This window comes from Vanessa cardui, chromosome 1, assembly GCF_905220365.1.
Source record: "Vanessa cardui chromosome 1, ilVanCard2.1, whole genome shotgun sequence".
NCBI lineage: Eukaryota > Metazoa > Arthropoda > Insecta > Lepidoptera > Nymphalidae > Vanessa > Vanessa cardui.
In genome coordinates, this window is record NC_061123.1 from 3,199,624 (window position 1) to 3,219,518 (window position 19,895).

The window sequence follows — 19,895 nt, forward strand, 5'->3', positions numbered from 1 at the left end:
GTTGTCAAGGTAAACTTACATAATTTCTATTTGTTTTATCAAGTATATATTTTTTAGTTAAAATTTCCTTACAGTGCTGAGACGGCTTTAAGACTGTCTGAATACAGTAAATGAAAAAAGTCCGACGTACAGGCAATCCGGCAAAAATGGAAAGCCATTATTAGAGTGTTTGAATTAATTTAGTTATTTAAAATAAAGTAACAGCCTGTAAATTTCCCACTGCTGGTCTATAGGCCTCCTCTCCCATTAAGGAGAGGGTTCGGAACATATTTCACCATGCTGTTCCAATACGGGTTGGTGGTATGCACATGTGGCAGAATTTCGATGAAATTAGACACATGTAGGTTTCCCCACGATGTTTTCCTTCACCGCCGAGCACGAGATGAATTATAACACAAATTAAGCACATATTTACAGTGGTGCTTGTCTGGGTTTGAACCCAAAATCATCGGTTAGGTTGCACGTGTTCTAACCACTGAGCCATCTCGGCATTTAGCAAAAATCATAAATATGGGAAAGGCTGATAAACCTATTGTTATCCTACAATGAATACTGGTTGAATGAGTTCGATTAATACAATACGGTATTTTTAGCCAGTTCTACCGACAATAATAGGTTTTGTGAGTGTAAATTAATCCATTTTAATGACACTTATAAGATTGTTAAGCTGAATATAAATAATGGTAATACTTTAAGAGACAACTTTCTTTTGCATATTCCTTGCAAAATCTTTCCTATTCTTATGTTTAATTTCAACTGCCAGCAAAATCTTATTGTAGGAAGGAGTTGGATTGTCAAGCAATCTTCTTCACTACTTTCTTATATAGTGTGGTCGTCTGGTTTATGTCCATTGTTTAATGAGAACAATCACCAGGATATTACAAACCGTATACCAAATTCTAATATACCGTCTATTAGGATTTAAAGTTAGTCAAAGAGTATAAAATGTTTATAGTTAATTAATTTCCTTCGTAACATAAACTTGCGATTTAAGTAATCTAATCGTGATTGCTTATTGGCTATAAAACGAGATAAAATTATTTTAATATACTGCTCGTAGTAATTATCTTTCGCGCTGTCGTTAATTTGTCAATCTGGGTGGTCCTATGGGCGAAGAGTATAATCAATATGGAATAGATATTAATTTTTTTGTTAACTCAATAAACATCATTATTAAAAATATAGAGATTTATTTACCTATGAAATCATTCGCCCTGACTGACTATCAATCCACTTACAAAGCTACTGAGACTTGACAGTTGAAATTTGCTATATTTTTTATTTAAGTATTTAGATTTTGGTTCATTTGTAAGTTGAACATCGTCCGAGAAAAGATTATTGGAAACTTCCACGGTTTCTAAAGTAATTGGCAATTTCAAAGAAAACAGTAATCATTTCTAATGTAATATTTTAGTTTTATAAAAACTTGAATATTTGAATTGTTATTATACCCGCAAGTAGTTGGGACGAAAGGCTAGTTCAGCACAAATTATAAACGATAACACACCATATTATTTACTGAAGAAGTTCAATTGGTTTTATTTCATTTGTGGTTCATTCAAAAAGTCTTTAACAAAGATGTAATATTAAAGATAATCAATTTTGTTACAAATACGACAATAGCCATTTCTGGTATGCGCCCTGGTCTTTGGTGACCGCATTTCGCATCGCAGATTGTAGATAAATCAATGTAAGCGCAATTATACTAACAAAGTGCCGCTTAAAGCAAGTACATGACGAATGAAGTGTGTACCGAAAATCAGACCACCCATCTCCGCCTTTAATTTGTTACAAAATATGTCTTTTTCTGTCCAAAGCTAATGATAGAAAAGGACAGCCTGATTTTTGTCAAGACTATCTTCTAATATTTAATATGTCACAAATAATAATTTATTGTACCTTCAGAAATAATAATAATCGCTTATTTATTTTCCACTTGATTGGAATACGTAAATAAAAAAAGGGTTATAGGGTTATCTTGAAAAAAAAATAGTTTGAAAGAAAACGGAAAAATGGAGTTAGATCCAGAAGTAAAAGGGAGTAATTCATTTTCGGCGCTTAAAAAATTAATGAATAAAATGAGTGCATAGTTCGATACTGGCCGTGGCTTGGATTATAAAATTTCAAAAAGTCGATAATGCACAAATCTAGATCTCAGCAACCGTAAAATCAGCTTCACTTTTGTACATGTTTATAAGTCCTGAGATAATAACGAGCCTTTACCGCCTGCCTTCTAGTTTTCATAATTTAAGGTTGAACTTGATCACAGGCAGATAAATAAATGAATACCAAAATATTCCCATTTTGTGCCACCAAAAAAATAAGTACAATATTTTTCAATGAAATCCCTATCATATAAAGACATGCTCGATAGCTTTGTAACCATAGAGAAAAAATATTAAGCCTTTGTCACGCAATTTACGCATTTAGGCGCATGATGTTATTACTGTTTTGGAAAGCTCAATGACAATGGCTTGATGAAACGATCGATGAGATTCAAAATATAATTAATGATATTAAAAATCCTTAGCATATTTAATATTCTAATATGACAATACTAACAACTAACAAATGGTAACAGATAAATAAACAATAATTGATAACTCAGCAATTTAATGAATTCGAAATCGATTTCCTGGAATTAGTACCTAATACAAAAACTCCGATATCGAATGAAAAATAATTACATTGTTCAAGAAGTTTTTCTTAATGATAAATTATTATTGCATAATTTATAAGTCGCTATGTGCAATTCGTAATTGCAACAATCGACCAATTAAGTATGCATTATATGTTAATGATTACGTAATAAGGTATTATTAGCCAAGCAATTAAAAATAACATGAAAATGTCATGTTAAGTATGATTATGCGTATTGTTTGTTGTCGCTGTTACTATCCAAACTACATAGCTTATACAGTGATTAATTAATTATCTCATTAATTTATGACACACAACACAGATTGGACAGTTAATAGGTAAGGCATAAACAACAGTCAAGAACTATGTAACAATTGTAAGCATGTGTAATCTGCAATTATGTGTAACAGTTCCCGGGTGTGAAATCACACAATGTATTTAATGTATTTATTTATTTAGTGTACAGGAAACAAACAGTGAAATAATTACAATAGAATAAAGAAAATATAAGACAATTCTTAAACCAAAACAGTTTCCATTTATAAATTAATCATAAGTACAAAACAAGACATTTTTTATATTTAATAGGTGCATGAAATTATATAATTCATTTACATAATTTAATTTAATATAAATTTAATTTTTAAATCAAGAAAACATATTTTAATAATAAATAATCAAATTATAATTAATTAATTAAAAAAGCATGAATCAATTAAGGCTCTTCAGAGTATAATATTTCTTTTACTTGTAGTTTGAATTTTTTAAGGGAGAGATGAAAAATATCACATTCAGTAAATGTTTTATTGTACTGTTTAGATGATCTATTAACAAATGCATTTGCTGCATATTTAGTTTTTGTCAATGGAAAATCAAAAATAGATTTGTTCCGACTGCCAGGGCGAGGACACTTGATATTTATTTTAGAAAGGAGATAAGGGGAATCAAATATGTTGTGGATCAATTTATATAAAAACACCATATCACGTTCAAGTCGTCTCTGTTCAGTTGTCGGTATCTTTTCTATTTGATTCAAATTATTTATAGACGAAAATTTTAAATATTTTAAAAACTTTTCCTGAATATTTTCGATTAATTCTATATATTTACTATACTGTGGATTCCAGACAGTGCAAGCGTATTCTAGAATAGGTCTCACAAATGATTTATATAAAAGAGCAAAAGTTGAAACACGCTTAAACTCTCTGGAAATCCTCAGCACAAATCCTAGCATACGAAACGCTTTAGAAGTTATGGAATTTATGTGTTCAACGAAAAGAAGTTTAGAATCGAGTGTTATTCCAAGATCTTTGACCACTGATACACGTTTTATATCATCTTCCTTTAATCGGTAGTTGTAAATGATCACTTTTCTTTTTCTGGTATATGTTATACAATTACATTTCTTTATATTCAAAAACAGCGAATTGGTAGTACAATAATCGCTAAGTAAGTTCAAATCTTTTTGCAGACTAATACAATCATCAACACTCTTAATAATTTTATAAATTTTTGTATCATCAGCATATAACAGAAATTTAGATGATGCAAATACCGAAACAACATCATTTATATATATATTAAAAAACAGTGGTCCAAGATGTGAGCCTTGAGGGACTCCAGATGGAACGGGTAGAAAAGATGAGCAATACCCTTTCACAGTCACGGCTTGACTTCTATTCAATAAATATGACTTGATCCATCTAAGGAGGTCACCATGTACACCGATGAACTCCATTTTTGCTATTAAGATAGAATGAGAGATTTTGTCAAACGCTTTGGAGTAATCGGTGTACACAACGTCCACCTGATATCCTTTGTCCATTGCAGTCAAAACATAGTCAGTGAATTCACACAAATTAGTTTCAGTTGATTTCTTGTTAATAAATCCATGCTGCTGGTCAATAATTATGGGACGTATGCTTGGAAAAATTTTGTCATAAATTATACGTTCAAAACGTTTTGGAATTGAACTTAATTTCGAAATAGGTCTATAATTTTTGATATCATGTCTATCTCCATTTTTAAAAATAGGCACAATATAAGACTGTTTCCAAATTGAAGGCATAGTACATGTATGAAGGGAAATACAAAACAATAAATGTAAAGGAACAGATATAGTCATATAGCATTTACTTAGAAAAAGAGGTGGTATACCGTCGGGTCCGCTACCTTTTTTAATATTTAAGGTTTTCAAATACTTACGAACATCAGCAAGTGAAATATCGACAGATGACAAATTAATTGTATTAGCATATCCACTATTATTTTGACTGTTACAGGAAAAATTGTTAAGATGTGTACTATGTTCAAAGGATGTATAGAAATATTCATTAAATAGATTGCTTATTTGCCGACCGTCACTTGTTGAGATATCGTTATAATATAGCCGCTCGGGTATGTCATTTGTGTACTGTTTGGTCTTGACAAATGTCCAAAAACACTTAGAGTTTCTCAAAATATTATTTTCCGCAAAATCAAGATAGTTATCGTAGCATGTCTTTTCAACCCTTTTTTGTCTATCACGAAGTAATTTAAAAGTACTGTAATCACTGTAATTATCATACATTTTCCATTTGTTGTGATATTTTAGTTTTTCTTTAATAATTTTAATAAGTGCAGGAGAATACCACGCTGGATACTTACTAAGATCAACAACCACTTTAGAAGGAATATTCTTTATAATTATATCATTGATTATGTAATAGAATTTCTCAACGGATGTGTCAATATCATAGTAATCAAAAATAACCGACCAATCAATATCAGCCAATAATTCATTAATTATTTTATAATCAGCTTTATGAAAAAGTTTAACAATACGAGGAGGGCTAGGAAAGCTACTAATGTTAATATCCATTAACATAATATCCAACGTGGGATGGTGTACATCTTCCTTTACTAAAGGTGTTTCACAGCGCATAACCCTACAATTTGAGTTACTGAAGACAAGGTCTAATTGGCGATTATTGATGTTTGAGACTGAGTTATATTGGGAAAAGTTATTTAAGGACATGAAGGAAGACATTGCATTGACCATTGAGTTTCCAATATTCTCACAGAGCTCAGCGGATGTGGACGAAGGAGACCAAATAGCACTAGGAACATTAAAATCACCAACTATTAAAAATATGTCTTTCGGATTCAATATCACTAATTCAGAGATACGTTCATAAAAGTTCAACTGATCTTGAAATTGTGAACCTGACTGGGGAAAATAACAATGTATTTGAATATATTTCAGACTTGCAAGTTAGTTATTTATTGCATATTATCAAATATTCTTAGAAAGATACGTTACTTGAATTGACAGAGACTCGTAAAGAAATAACTTCTATTAGAAGAATTGCTGTGTCTTCACTTTTAGAAGGAATTTCTGTTAAAGTGAAATTACAGCTACTACCTCGAAAAGCAATATTATTTTTCCGCATTGATTTATTGCTACACCCGTTAGCTTGTCGCATCGACGTCACTACAGGGTAGTAGATAAAACGGCACACATATATTTCGTCGCAGATCTCTTTTTTAATCCGTATGTAGCAACACAGGTATATACGGGATTACGTATTTGATATACGTAAATCTGAGGTGTGACACTGTCCCGTACTGAAAGGTAAATTAAAAATAATCATTATTCCAAAATAATATAGTCCAAGCTATGACATTTTGTCCCCGATTTATACTACAATAGATTGCGGTAATATTACGGGGCTGTGTTAACACAGCAATATTGTACCAAGTGCCCATTAAAAATATATGATCGAATATCGTCGCACCAGAAATATTACCGGTGTGATTATAGCAGCAGTTAGTGACGGAGGATGTTCGACAGGTCACAGTTCACGGCTGCTGGCTGTCGTTAGCGATGACGAACGACGATACTATTAGTCAATAGTTTATTCAGAAAATGGTAATCATATGTAATATTATTTTTTTACGATTTTTGTCGATTACGATGTAGGGGTTGCGATTATCGTCAGTCGCTAGTTTACGTTTCTTAATTTCATTCCAGCAGATCTTAACCGAGCATGTCTCGTTTGATTATTGAAGGATTTTCTAAATTATCCCTATTTAAGTAGAATATTTCAGGGCATATAGGGATAATTTTGAGAATCGTTTTTTTACAATATATTATACATTATACAAAGCTGTATAAACTGTGAATAAACAAATATAAACATTTCTTGATTGGTTTATGAATTATTTTATTATGTTTTAATATTACTGTTCTATTGTACTGTTTGTTTCCCGAAAAAAAAAAAAACCAAGATATAAATAAACAAATATTACAACAATTTAAATCAGATTATAATTCAGTTTAATAGATGCGATTGTCGTTGTAGTCCACGTGTAACTATAATCAAGATCAACAATAATAATAATCGTATTCAAAATTTACATACAAAATAGATAAGTTTGCTTATAAATATATTCATACTCAATAATATGATATTTAAAAAAAAATTCTAGTAATCTGAGATTATTATAGTTATTTAAATTAATAAATAACATCGAGAACTAGACATGCCTAGTGGATTAGAGCATAGCATAAATCAAGGGTTGTACATGTACATACCTAACAAATATATATAGTTAGATATTTCATATATTATTACGAATGTCTTATTATGATGATGTCTTATTTAATTATACTGCTAATAAATCAGACAATACAGATAGATTTTTTAAATAAATAATGTGTTAAACTGACTAAAATCGATCAATCAGTGTACAGACAGATGCGAAGGCGTGAAGTCATTGGACTGTTACGTTTAAAAATAAAAAAATGTAATTGTTCGCTATTTTGGTCCACTGGATAGGACACGTTTTTAAATAAGAGTTATTAGTTTTTATATGTGTTTGTGATTTATTTTTGTCTCTGCAATGAAATAAAATATCAGGATTATTGCTAGGTCTTATCGCAATGAAAATTAATTATGCGTTATTTATTTGGGGCCATAACCTTTAATAAGAATAACGTCAAATAAAAATTTGAATAAGTTCATTTCATTTGAAAGCTAAAAAATATCAAGTTCATAATGCATTGTGAAATAACTTTAGTAACCTTACTTATTATACGACGTTTTATTGCATGAACGACATCCTCTCATTGTGAATGTGAATTACTTTAATGGCTATTTTATAAGCAATAGTTCACGATAGTTTGCTAGACGCTGTTTTTATGTTTGACTTCAGTTGTCTATGACAAGTTGTAAAACTTATTATCGATGACTTTTTTTTGCCCCGAAGATCATTAAAACCTTATTTATGTAAAGTATAGACTAGGTATTACTACGTTAGATGGAGACAGATCGTATGTGATTACATTAATGTTAGCAGCTCGTTTAATGCGATTCCCATTCGATACATGTTAGTAATTTATCGTTTTATTAACTCGCATACTTATTAGATAAAATGCAGTTAAACCATAGATAATAAAATAATTACGATATCTAATTTTAATATATATTTGACTCCTTTGTTCGTGTTTATGTCTAAATGGCTGGACAGATTTTCATGAAATGCGTTTCTGAATGATTGGTGGTTTAGATCGACCCCGGTAGGTGGTGCTGTTTAGGTTACAGGAGTTCAAAAATTGTCAAAATACTGTGGTATATCCGTTATCATTTAAATAACCATCAATTTCTATCAAATGTGTCAAGGCAGGGGTTGATGTGATGGAAATAGGGTGGAATATAATTAAATCATTAGGTACCGAAGCTGAAAAATGCTTTATAATTTTCAAGAGTGAAAAAGGAAGGACGAAGCGGAAAAACGTGGAAAACTGTAGCTATAAGGTTGATGAGGAAATTATTACGAGTGAGCGATTGGAAGAATGAATGGATTACTCGAGTAATAGAAGAATGGTATTGTCTAAAATGAAATGATAGGAATGGAAACTCATTTCCCGACTTCAATATTGATTGAACATTCATTAGAGGTTATCTAGTTATAAAATATTTAATATATACTTTAATATAGTCTGTAGACGCAGCCCTGGAATATTTATATACAATCTAAAAGAAAAAAACGACTGCTTTCTTATTAACGACTGTCCGCATTAAAATAAATAAGCATTGTCAAAGTAGTTTAGAAAGGAAGGAACGTTTTATTTGCTTTCTTTTATAACCACTTTATTATTACACGCTTAAACAAAAACTTTATTTATGTACATACGTCGTGTCTCGACATTAACAAGCACTAGGCACTCGATCTTACAAACCATACGAGTCCATCGGGTATTTATTAAGTTTTTATTGATGTTTAAGCTATTCAAAACGTTGTCAAGACAATAAATTAACAAACAATAAAAGTATTCTATACGTTTCAATTCTATTTTACCTTCTTTCCGTCGTAAAAGATGTCTTCATACATAAAATTATATGAATAATTCAAACTTGATGAGTTTATTTTTTAAGCAGTGACCGATGTGATCATTGAACAGTATAAACACAGGTTACATCACATCGACCACACCTTGATTCTACTGTTAGATTTCTTCTCTGCGTGTAAATGAATTCGTATTGCAGTGATCTTGAGTAAACGAAATAAAATATATGTAAACTAAACTTTTTTGTCCTAAAGCTGATTATGTTATCGTAAATAATAATAATATGAACGCTACAATTAATATATTTATTTATTATCTTTTACGTCTTAATTACTTAACTCTTCGTTAAGATGGGTACAATAAAGTATACTTATACCTAGTTCGAGTTAGTATTAGCTTTTTTTTCCTTAATGGAAATTAAAATCGTATTCGTAAATTATAATAGATGTGTTAACAGATTAAAAAGATATTCATCAAACTAATAATGGCGGGAAAGTTCTTTTTTTAAATTAACGTGTTTCTTTATTTTATGACGTGAACCTTTTTAATGTCTTATTATGTTACAAACGACCAGTAAAATAAATCTCTTTACTTATTTCTCTTTATTCTTTCAACTTTATTTATCCCACAACAATTGATGTCTAAATGAGCATTAATTATGCGACGCGTGTTGTTTCGACTATTTTATCATAAGTAATCTTTTATACAAATATATATGATTCATGTAATGATAACATATCGTATAGACATTCAAGAGTAGGTACGTCAGGCGATAAAAAGTGCATATTTAAAACAGATTTTTGTATATAAACGCGTGTTTATGCACAGGATATTAAAAGCAGGGTTGTATTAGGGTAGGGCGCGGACCGGCCGTCCTTCAGGCGCCTATGTAGGAAGGGTGATTTTTTATCGACGAGCTTGTCGGGAAACACCGCTGTAAATCACGGAAGTATGCTTTTCATATGTCTCTTGTTACTTCTTATATTAAAAGCAAAAACATTCTCTATTGGAATATCAGCAATTGTATTTTCTGTATGTCATGTAAACGACTAATTTGGTTCAGCAATTAAACGGGATTATGAACTATCGAAACATATCTACTATAAAAAGATGATGGACGACTTTACTTTCATTCGGTTTTACAAGTGATTTTAATAGGAAGAGTCAAATTAACAATTTTTATACCGAGAAATAAGTATAATTATTTATTATTACCGTTTGCTTATAGATATGTTTTCCGAATAAGAACCTACGACTATTGACCTTCAAGGTAATATTCCCCAATGACATATTAAATGATATTACTTGCAAATTTCCAACATTTTCTTATGCAAACATTGTCTGTTGTACAAAATTTTCGCAAACTCGCAGGTCAAGTGATTGCAAGTCACAACATGTTACATTAGTATTTGTCGAAACAATTACTAATAAGCAATATTTACGTTACATACTTGTCAAACATTCTATAAATATTACTTAATATTTCGCACTATTCACTTTAATGTCGAGATACCTATAAATGAAACATATTAGCTAACGTTTATTCAAGCACCACACTCTTCAATAAAACTATTGAGCATTCTCATAAACATCGAAACAGTGATGGTTATGTAACATAATAACCTTCTGGTAATATTGAGCATGGTGTGATTAAATATTTTCAAATAGAATTAATCTATATTAATATTATAAATGTGAAAGTAAATCTGTCTGTCTGCCTGTCGGTCTTTCACGATCAAACCGCTGAACCGAATTTCATAAAATTTGGTATGAAGCAAACATGAACTCCAAGAAAGGATTAGGAATAGGCTACGTTTTGCTTAACACATGATAACCAATTAAGACACGAGCGAAGCCGCGGGCGATTACTACTACTAAATAATTCATTTCAATAATCGAATATAACAGGCAGATATATAAGTAATGAGAATATTGTATATACAAAATATATTTTTTTTAAAAAATAATTGAATTGGATACCCACAAAAATTAAAAAAAAAACACGCAAAGGAACTCCATTTACCGACAATAGGGGGATGGTGTGTAGACAACCTGTAATACTAGCCATTTTTATTTTTCTGGCCAGTATTGCCAGGATACTCAATTTTAAAATTGTACTATTGTCATTGGTCATTAGTAAATGTACATTGTATTGTTTGCTAAAAAAAACATTCAATATTTTATGTATATTATTAATAAATAATCACTATGTACAGTACAAATGATAAATATTTATTTTGATTTTTTTTAGAAAGTTGTTCATTGCAAACAAGTTAACAGTGAAATGACTTTTACGTTACAATTAACCTAGATAAAAATATCAATAGATATGTGTGATAGAAAATTTCATTTTTATAATTTGACTTGTTTGGAAAACAATATAAATTTTTTATAAAATAACTAAAAAGGTCTTAATTATAAAATAGTTAGTTAGTGTCTACCTTAATCAATGATAGTTTATTTCATTATCCTTTTGTAAATAAAATAAAGTCATATTTCTTTTGTTCATTTAATTTATTGCAAACTAATTACACTTGAACCAACACACAACAAAACATAACAAAAACACAAAGATAAATCAATGAGGTGATTAACAAAAACAGCCTAAGTATAAACAGAAATATTGTTGATTATAAAAAGATTAGATATTCGTTAATTACAGAGTATTATTATATTCAGTATTGTTTAATTTTTAAGAATATTTTGTTACAAACCTGACTGCCACTCGTACACTAGACTCTTCGCTAGACATTGCTGCATCTGACCACCTGTGAAGGAGAATTGTTATCATAACAAAGTATTATGAGAGCTATCAATTATAATTGATGTAAATATTTTATTTGATACTAATATTTTTTTTTTTACAATATTAAACTCTAGCTAGCACAGAAATATAAACAGACTTCTTATATTATTTTATAAATTTATTTATTTGATTTTTTTTTTATTATATTAAACAAAAAAAAAAGTTATTAAAAAGGCTTGTATCGGTTGGACAAAAAATTAATTGCCTATAAATAATTTTACTTTCAACTACAATGATATAAGTAAAATTGATAAGTTTGGACTTACAAATCTTGTTTATATGTTATTATCAGATTCACACGAGTTCACAGACCTTTCTACTGTATATAGTACAAATTGAGCAATTTACTTACTATACTCGGTAGAATCTTCACTTTTCGCTTAACTAGATCACATTTCTTTTATAACAGCTTCAATACGACACGCTAAATTAACACCGACTGAGATTTCCGTCCATCTTTCACTAACATAATAAAACAATTTAATTTAATATGAAATGCGGCAATTTTTACTTCTAGACAAAAGACTATAACATTGATTTCAAATAATATTATACATTTCACACATTCACGAAGCGTCGCGTTTATAAACAATCGAATTTAAATATTAAAACGATCGACACCACAACTCCGTTACCGCACAAAATGACACTGACAGCAAAATTCACAAACTTCGATTTCACTGATTATGTCATTACGACGTAAGTACTTCCACTGACGACAAGTAGCAAAATTTGACTTTGACAACAGAAAATTATACTTTATCTGTATCATAGACAGACATTTTTTTTATTTTAAAAGACCTATTTAATTATATACTTCAAATTGTTATTAAAATATTTTACGCAATTAGACAATAATAATAAATTTTGTCATAAATAAGTCTTTACTTTATTAACGTTCAGAAGCTTGAACGTGTACCAGATGTCAGTTCGTTTCACAAAGTGATTTTAAGATTTTTCAGTAGATGGCGCTTTCAATGAATGAAATGTAATGAAAATATGGTGGATTATTTAATTCAGAATGAAGTCTGAGGATTTCAGAATCATAATTCTTTCTTTTATCTATTTAAATAAATGAATAAATAAATAATAAAGAATAAGAAGTTATTATATAATTGTATATATAGTAAATAATAATAAAAATTGTAATTAATGAAACTTATAAGTATCATATTATGGTATAAACGTATGTATATATTAATTATATAATACAGGGTTTTTGGGTTTTTCTGTGAACACCGCCGAGGCTCGGAACCAATAGGTTTTTTTTCTTTCTTCTTAGTTAAAAAGGGCTTCAATATTGTTAAAAGTATATATTGATTGCTACTTGGTGAAGATATATAGAAAAAAACGAATTTTTCGAATTTCATGTTATATTAAATAATGGATGAAATTATTTAAATTGAGTTAATTCATTCGTAAATATTTAATTAAAATAATAATTTCGTAACTTATCTATTCACGTCTAGACGATATTATAAACCTATATATCTGGGCTCTATCCCAATGAGTGCAAATTCAGATTGGAGGACCTTGGAATCCCAACAGCAGACCTTGCGACATTACCACGAGAATCCCTCCTAGGTCCAACACCTAGGCTAAGTGTTTGAGGCCCGCATAGGCGGGCCGACCGTCAGGGCGTCACGGTAGCATGCGTAAGCGATCCCGTGGCGCCCGCCGAAAGACGGAGAGGGTACCGCTGGTTTTTTAGTGGGTAAACGCGGTGGACCTCGGCGCACTCGACGTCCAGGAATCCGGGGAGTCCCACACTGCCCCCCACTTTCCATTCACGTGGGGGAAGCGCGTAAAACGTTTTTTCAGCGAAAAAAAAGGTCTTATGACATTAAGAACGATGAGCCACAACCCACACATGAATCGCGGGTAGCGAGAAGAGGAGGCAGAATCGTAAAGGCTAATGCAGGTCAGGTCAGGTCACTTCCGAGTCGAGAGGAAATAATAACCTTCTGCCACTACTGTGGTGTTTTACAAATATAATATATTTTAAGATATTAAATTTTATCGTTAAAACTTTACTATTAATCAAAGTAGGTAATCATGTTTAAAATGGTTGTTATTTTTTTAAATATATTTATAACGCTATCTATTTCTGCATATACAACCAATAATAAAATATTATGATGTGTAAAGATTAACATTTAACAACTTATTTAAATTCCAGAAGTTAGTATTTATGTGTAGATTTTATGACGCTTTTATAGTACCTTGTTTTTTTTACTTTCACTTAAATTATTCTAAAGCGTTGACTTAATACGGCTGTTACTGTAAATACTTGGATATTTTTATATCAAAAAAGTAATAGTGCGGTTGCTAGGAATGCTGTGTAGGTACTTATTATTTAGCTTCTGATCTAAAATATATATTTTTTATGCCTTACCGCCGAGTTGTCGTTATAAAGTTTTATGTGAATTTGAATGTCGTAAAGATTCAAGTAAATACTTGCTTCGTGTAAGTATTTATAAAACATTTTATAACCGAATTAGTAAATGATTTAAGTAAGTAGGTATTTTTATTACAAACGTAGGCGGACGGGTAAATCGGGCACCTGATGGTAAGTGGTCACAACTATCTATTGCCATCGGCGCCGTAAGAAATTTTAAGAATATTTTCCATCACCAAAGCGGGACCAACCATCGAAATGAAGATGTTACCTATATCCATTGTACCTTTTAAGCCGGGGCATATTTAAAAATACTAAGCATTGGTGATAGACGGGATAATGTGTGGTATATAATGAATGTGTGGTACCTACCTGGAATAGTTTGCACGAAGCTATACCTAACTTAAACAAAGCTTCGACATTAATGAATACTATATATATTTATGATACACATAGATTTTTAGGCACATAAATATATGTATACTTATCACGGAGGCAGTCACTTGTGATCACAATGAAAAAAATCACTATCATTAATTTCCCAAGTTTCTTTCTAGTTTTTGTACAACGATATCTAATTCAATAGATACCTATGAGGACCCCAAAATCACTAGCCGTGAGCGCTCCCTATTTCATCTAATAAATATAAGTAAGTATGGGTTATTTAAAGGTTATTGATAAATATCATAAATATATATTTTTTTGATATCCTGAAATTTCTTTACAAAAATTGGTAAACCAGAAAACAAATGTTCAAGATGTCGTTCGATTACATTACCTTATTTGTGTAAGTGTTACAAATGTCTTTGATACTTAAAATAATTAAATATTCATTCATTTGTTATCTCCAGAGTAAGTCGTATTTTATTTTCCAATACCTAAACATAAATAAATAAAGCCCCGACAAACAACATAATTTGCTAATAGCTGTTCCATTTGCAAATATAAATCCCGACGTTGTTTGAGAGAATTTTGATGTGTGGTTGTTTTTTTAATTATTAAATTATTCAGGAACAATTAAATTTCTAAAACAAAAAGTATTATAAATAAGATTCTTTCTGATTTTAGGGTGACACAGTTAATTAAACACAATTGAGTTTCTCTGTAAGAAGAGATTTATTGGTTAAATTTACGCAAATTACAATAATAAAAATAAAATAAAAGTCTGTATTCACTTACTGCTTATTGCAAAATAATATTTACGAACCTGTAAGAAGAGAAATGACATTTAATGTTATTATTAACAATGTCTGTTCCTAAATTACAAGATTCTTTACATTTAACCGACTTCAAAAAGAGAAGGTTCTCAGTTCGATTGTTTGTATGTGTGTATGTTTGTTCGCGATTATCTAGCGTTTGGCTAAAGCTATTTGGATGCGGTTTTCAAAAAAGTGTTTGTTACATTCAGGAGAAGGTTTTAGTGCTTTAATCGACTTGAAAAAAGGAGGTTCCTAGATTGACCCACAATTTTTACAGTAACGAGATTGCTTCTATATTAATATTTTTCATCATTTCATGGCTAACAAAATTTAGTTGTCATGTCAATGCGCGTTCGATGACGGTTGATGCGCGGAATTCAAATTAAAGAAAAATACATTTTTTTCTTTACATATATATGTCTAAAAGTAAATTTATTTATTTAAACGAAAATAAATATAATAAATAAAATTATACACATTAGAATATAACAAACAATGTGAAATATTACAAAGAATAATCTTCATGTTATATAATTTTAAAAACAGTTACAGATGAGTTAGACTTTTATTACAGTTGAGAGTTCGTTAAAAGATTTCAATGATAATTACACTGAATACGGGCCGAACCCTGCGGTACATTCGCACCAGTTAGATATAAATAATGTCGATACGATGTCCGGAAGCCTAGATATGATCGACTAGGTACCTAAGTAAACTTGTTATTAACATGAAGGCCGCCCGTGGCTTTTCAAGTAACATCTAAGTCCGCAGTCCACTTACAACCAGCGGGATGAAACATAGCATGACTTGGTAGGAAACCTAATCATATACAATACATAAGAAAGACTTATACCTACACACGAATAAAAATTGCGGTTGCACTGTAATAATATAGATTTTTTTTGTCAATATTTTACTGAGATGGCCCAGTGGTTAGAACGCGCGCATCTTAACCAATGAGTGCGGGTTCAAATGCAGGCAAGCACCACGATATATATGTGCTTAATTTGTGTATATAATTCATCTCGTGCTCGGCGGTGAAGGAAAACATCTTAAGAAAACCTGTGTCTAATTTCATCGAAATTCTGCCTAATGTGCATTCCACCAACCCGCATTGGAACAGCGTGGTGGAATATGTTCCAAACTCCCTCCTTAATGGAAGAGGAGTTATCCCAGCAGTGGGAAATTTACAGGCTGTTACTTACTTTTATTTAATAATAAAATAACCAACGCTTAAGAACAAAATAGAGATTTACTAAAGAACTATATATAGAGCAGATTTAAAGGGAACTAAGTATGTTTATGGCGAGTTCTTGCCGAGCCCCATACATTTTAATCTTTGGCCAAATACGTTTTCGAAACTACCCGAAGACATGCAACCTTGCGCTTACGATACATTAATATATATTTACGTTAGCTCTTCGGCATTTTTTATGTTTGATTGAAATATATGTATATTTACTTTATATAAAAAATGCCATTGAAATTAATTAGAAAGTATTGACATAGTGTGATTTGATCTACATTAGACAACTGCTCGTAAATTAATGATTTTAGAGCTGATATCTGCTGAATATTAATAACTAGTAAAGCGACTTGGAGACGACATCCTAATTTGATGTATGTTACATACCAATTGACAGCTTCACATAAATTTAGCTGCAACCAGTATCAACATACGCGTAAATTACTAACTGTGTATAGATCAATACTTCGGGTTGAAATCGGAGTGCCCTCAGGAATTAGGCTCGACGACTTACGATCGCAGTCACTAATCCCGATAGGCCAAATTCTCGACGTTTCTGGCATTGTGATGTATGACTGTATTTACAATATACGATCAATACACGTTGATCTGTATTTTCAAGTGTTTTTGTTGTAGGTTATATAAGTAAAATATGATAGTTTCAGTTGAACGAATAAACTCAAATTTAAAAGATAGAAATTATGTAGTATTTTACGTTTTATATTCACATTTATTTGAAAATAATAATAGTGGCAGCTTCCGAAGCTAATAGCACCTAGGGTACATGACAGGAATTCGCCATTTTGTTATTTACAAGCAACCTAAACAAGCTTTGACCTTTCGATAGTTATTAATTCATTAATTCTCGGTCTCATTTAATTATCGTGTTGCTCTAAATATCTATAGTATTTAATTTTATAAGCATAGCATACTAGGGTGAAACAGGCCGGAAAAGAAAAAGACAAAACATAATATGGCAAAATTATTTATGTTCAGTTATCAGAATGTTTTTCTGATAGGTAATGCGTTATTAATTTCTTAATAAGCAAAATTATCGAAGTGTTTACATAATATGTAATACCACAAACAATATAAATTCTTTCTTGTGTACCGCTGATGACATTTACAGAATCAATAAGCAAGTGTACCGCTCCTATATTGAATAAACATTTATATTTGACTTTTCTTTACGTTCTACAGCTAAATTATTTGTTTTTAGATATTATTACGGATTTATACATGCCAGTAAGAGTATAATTAATTACGGTACAGTAATTGAGTATATGGGTAATGAGTGTAGTGGATTAAGGCACGAACATAGTAATATACTTTAAGGGTAAAACCTTCTCGATTTAGGGTCATGATGGGTTAGTTAGCAGTTTATTCTTTTTTCATCTTTGTATATGTTTAACTGTCTATATATTTATGCCATACTTACTTGTAAAATTGTTTCATCGCATACTTGCCTTTTTACAGATGAAGCAGACGTCAATAGAAATATAAATAGTGTGAAATTGCATTATTAAATAAATTATATAATTTTCATATATAAAATAATATTATTAATACTTTAAATTAACCTGCTGATAACTTCGTTATGCCAAGGAAGAGAAGAATTATGAATACTTGTTACAAACCCATAAAAACATAGTACCTACTTGTGCGATTTGAACCTGCGACAGAGACTTAAAATCCACGTGCTGTTGGTGAGTGAATATTAGAAATACATACATTAATCTTTGATGTCATACCGCAAGTTACATAAAACCGAAATGCTTTAGACCACATCTTGTAAGGATATATAGTATTAAAAAATAACACTCAATTTTTGTGTGTTTTTTTTCTTAAGTATTAGTAGTTAACAAATAAACATTACCGAAAATTTTACTCTTCTTTTCCACTATTTTTTTGTATTGTATACATAGTTAGGTTAGGTTAGGTATTAGATTATATTATAACAGAAATAACTACATATGTGATTTAAAGTAAACGTGATCGATTATTTTCACGACCTGAAAGTTAAGAAGGTGCCTTGAAATTAGATGATGCTGGCTTACAGTGAGCTCAACTCAAAGATTAAAGAATTATCATTGAAGCTGTATACGCGAAACTTCTTGTTTTACTTAAGTTTTGATATATCATCAACTTATGATCTGACTTACGTTTACATAATATTATACGATAATATCAATGAAACAACATTGTTTTAAATTAATAAATGATATTGAGTGGGGTCAGCAGAGAGGCCAAATAGTATTTGCACTATTTAATGGTACAAATAAAAACATAATTTAATATTAATTTAATTTCGTTCAACATTCTTTATCAATAAGCGTAAATATCAATTTCATTAGGAAGACTGACTTGAATATTTCCTTTCTTATGGAAAGTGGCCACTCCTTATGCACCGTTAATGCGCCACGAACGATGGGATCTAAGATGTTATATCGATTATAACTGTTATTACACTGGCTTACTTATCCTTCAAACATCTGGTACCTAAAAAACGGGAATCTTATCTTGATTAGTGGACGGAAGTGAATAGGAGTTAATTATAGGAAGAGAAGAATTCTAGAAGAGCTATCTGAAATCATGTCTTTTAGAACAATCCTTTAAGGCTGTTTATAAAAACCACACCAAAATCACAGGAACGAACTTGGATGATACGGCGATATTTTTATCGCGGTGAGCCGTTAACAATTCGTGTTAAGGCTGAAGAATCTAGACACAATGCAGCTGACCTTAATGCGGAACAGCCCTGGAAGAGAAATGTAACAGGCGTCATTAAGGCATCAGCAGAATCATGAAATTTAGGCCGCGCAAAACTGTGACATAGATCATGCACTACATTGGAATTGTCTGAAACTTATACGGCACCATTTAACTGAAGGCGTTACGTTCTGTACCCACTTTGGTTTTGGCTGTCTCTATCTATCTCTTTCTCTCCGACAAAAGTCAAAAGCGCTCTCGTATATAGATAATCTACATAATATAAAAGGCCTAATCCATTGGCAAGAATGACTGAATATCACCATCGAAGTTAAAGAAGTATGCGGTCCTGCATATGGGAAGATGACAGGATACTCATTCAGATGAAATGAATGTCGAGCCATCGAACATTAGAACCCTCTCCGAGGCTGAATCGTGCTGGAATCTATCACAATCCATTGGGTTCAGTGAGGCGGTGAGACTATTTGCGAGGACTTTGATCGCCTGACAAAAATATTTGTAAGTTATGTGCTATATTAAGTGAGTCTATTTTTTTCAAAATCGGT

The 19,895-nt window shown here is 30.9% G+C and overlaps 1 protein-coding gene across 4 annotated transcripts in view; it reads right to left on the reverse strand.

The window, feature by feature from the left end:
• The window catches only part of LOC124534110 (kinesin-like protein KIF21A), a 60,356-nt gene extending 47,911 nt beyond the window's left edge, over positions 1-12,445 (reverse strand). For all 4 annotated transcript variants that reach the window (XR_006966721.1, XM_047109806.1, XM_047109798.1 and 1 more), the window contains exons 1-2: positions 12,130-12,445; positions 11,686-11,739 (exon numbers count right to left, since the gene is read on the reverse strand). Coding sequence is in view for 3 of the 4 variants with exons in the window: in XM_047109806.1 (XP_046965762.1) it covers positions 11,686-11,723 (38 nt within the window). In the remaining variant the exon portion in view is untranslated. The remainder of the gene's footprint in view (positions 1-11,685; positions 11,740-12,129) is intronic.
• Positions 12,446-19,895: the final 7,450 nt, after the last annotated feature.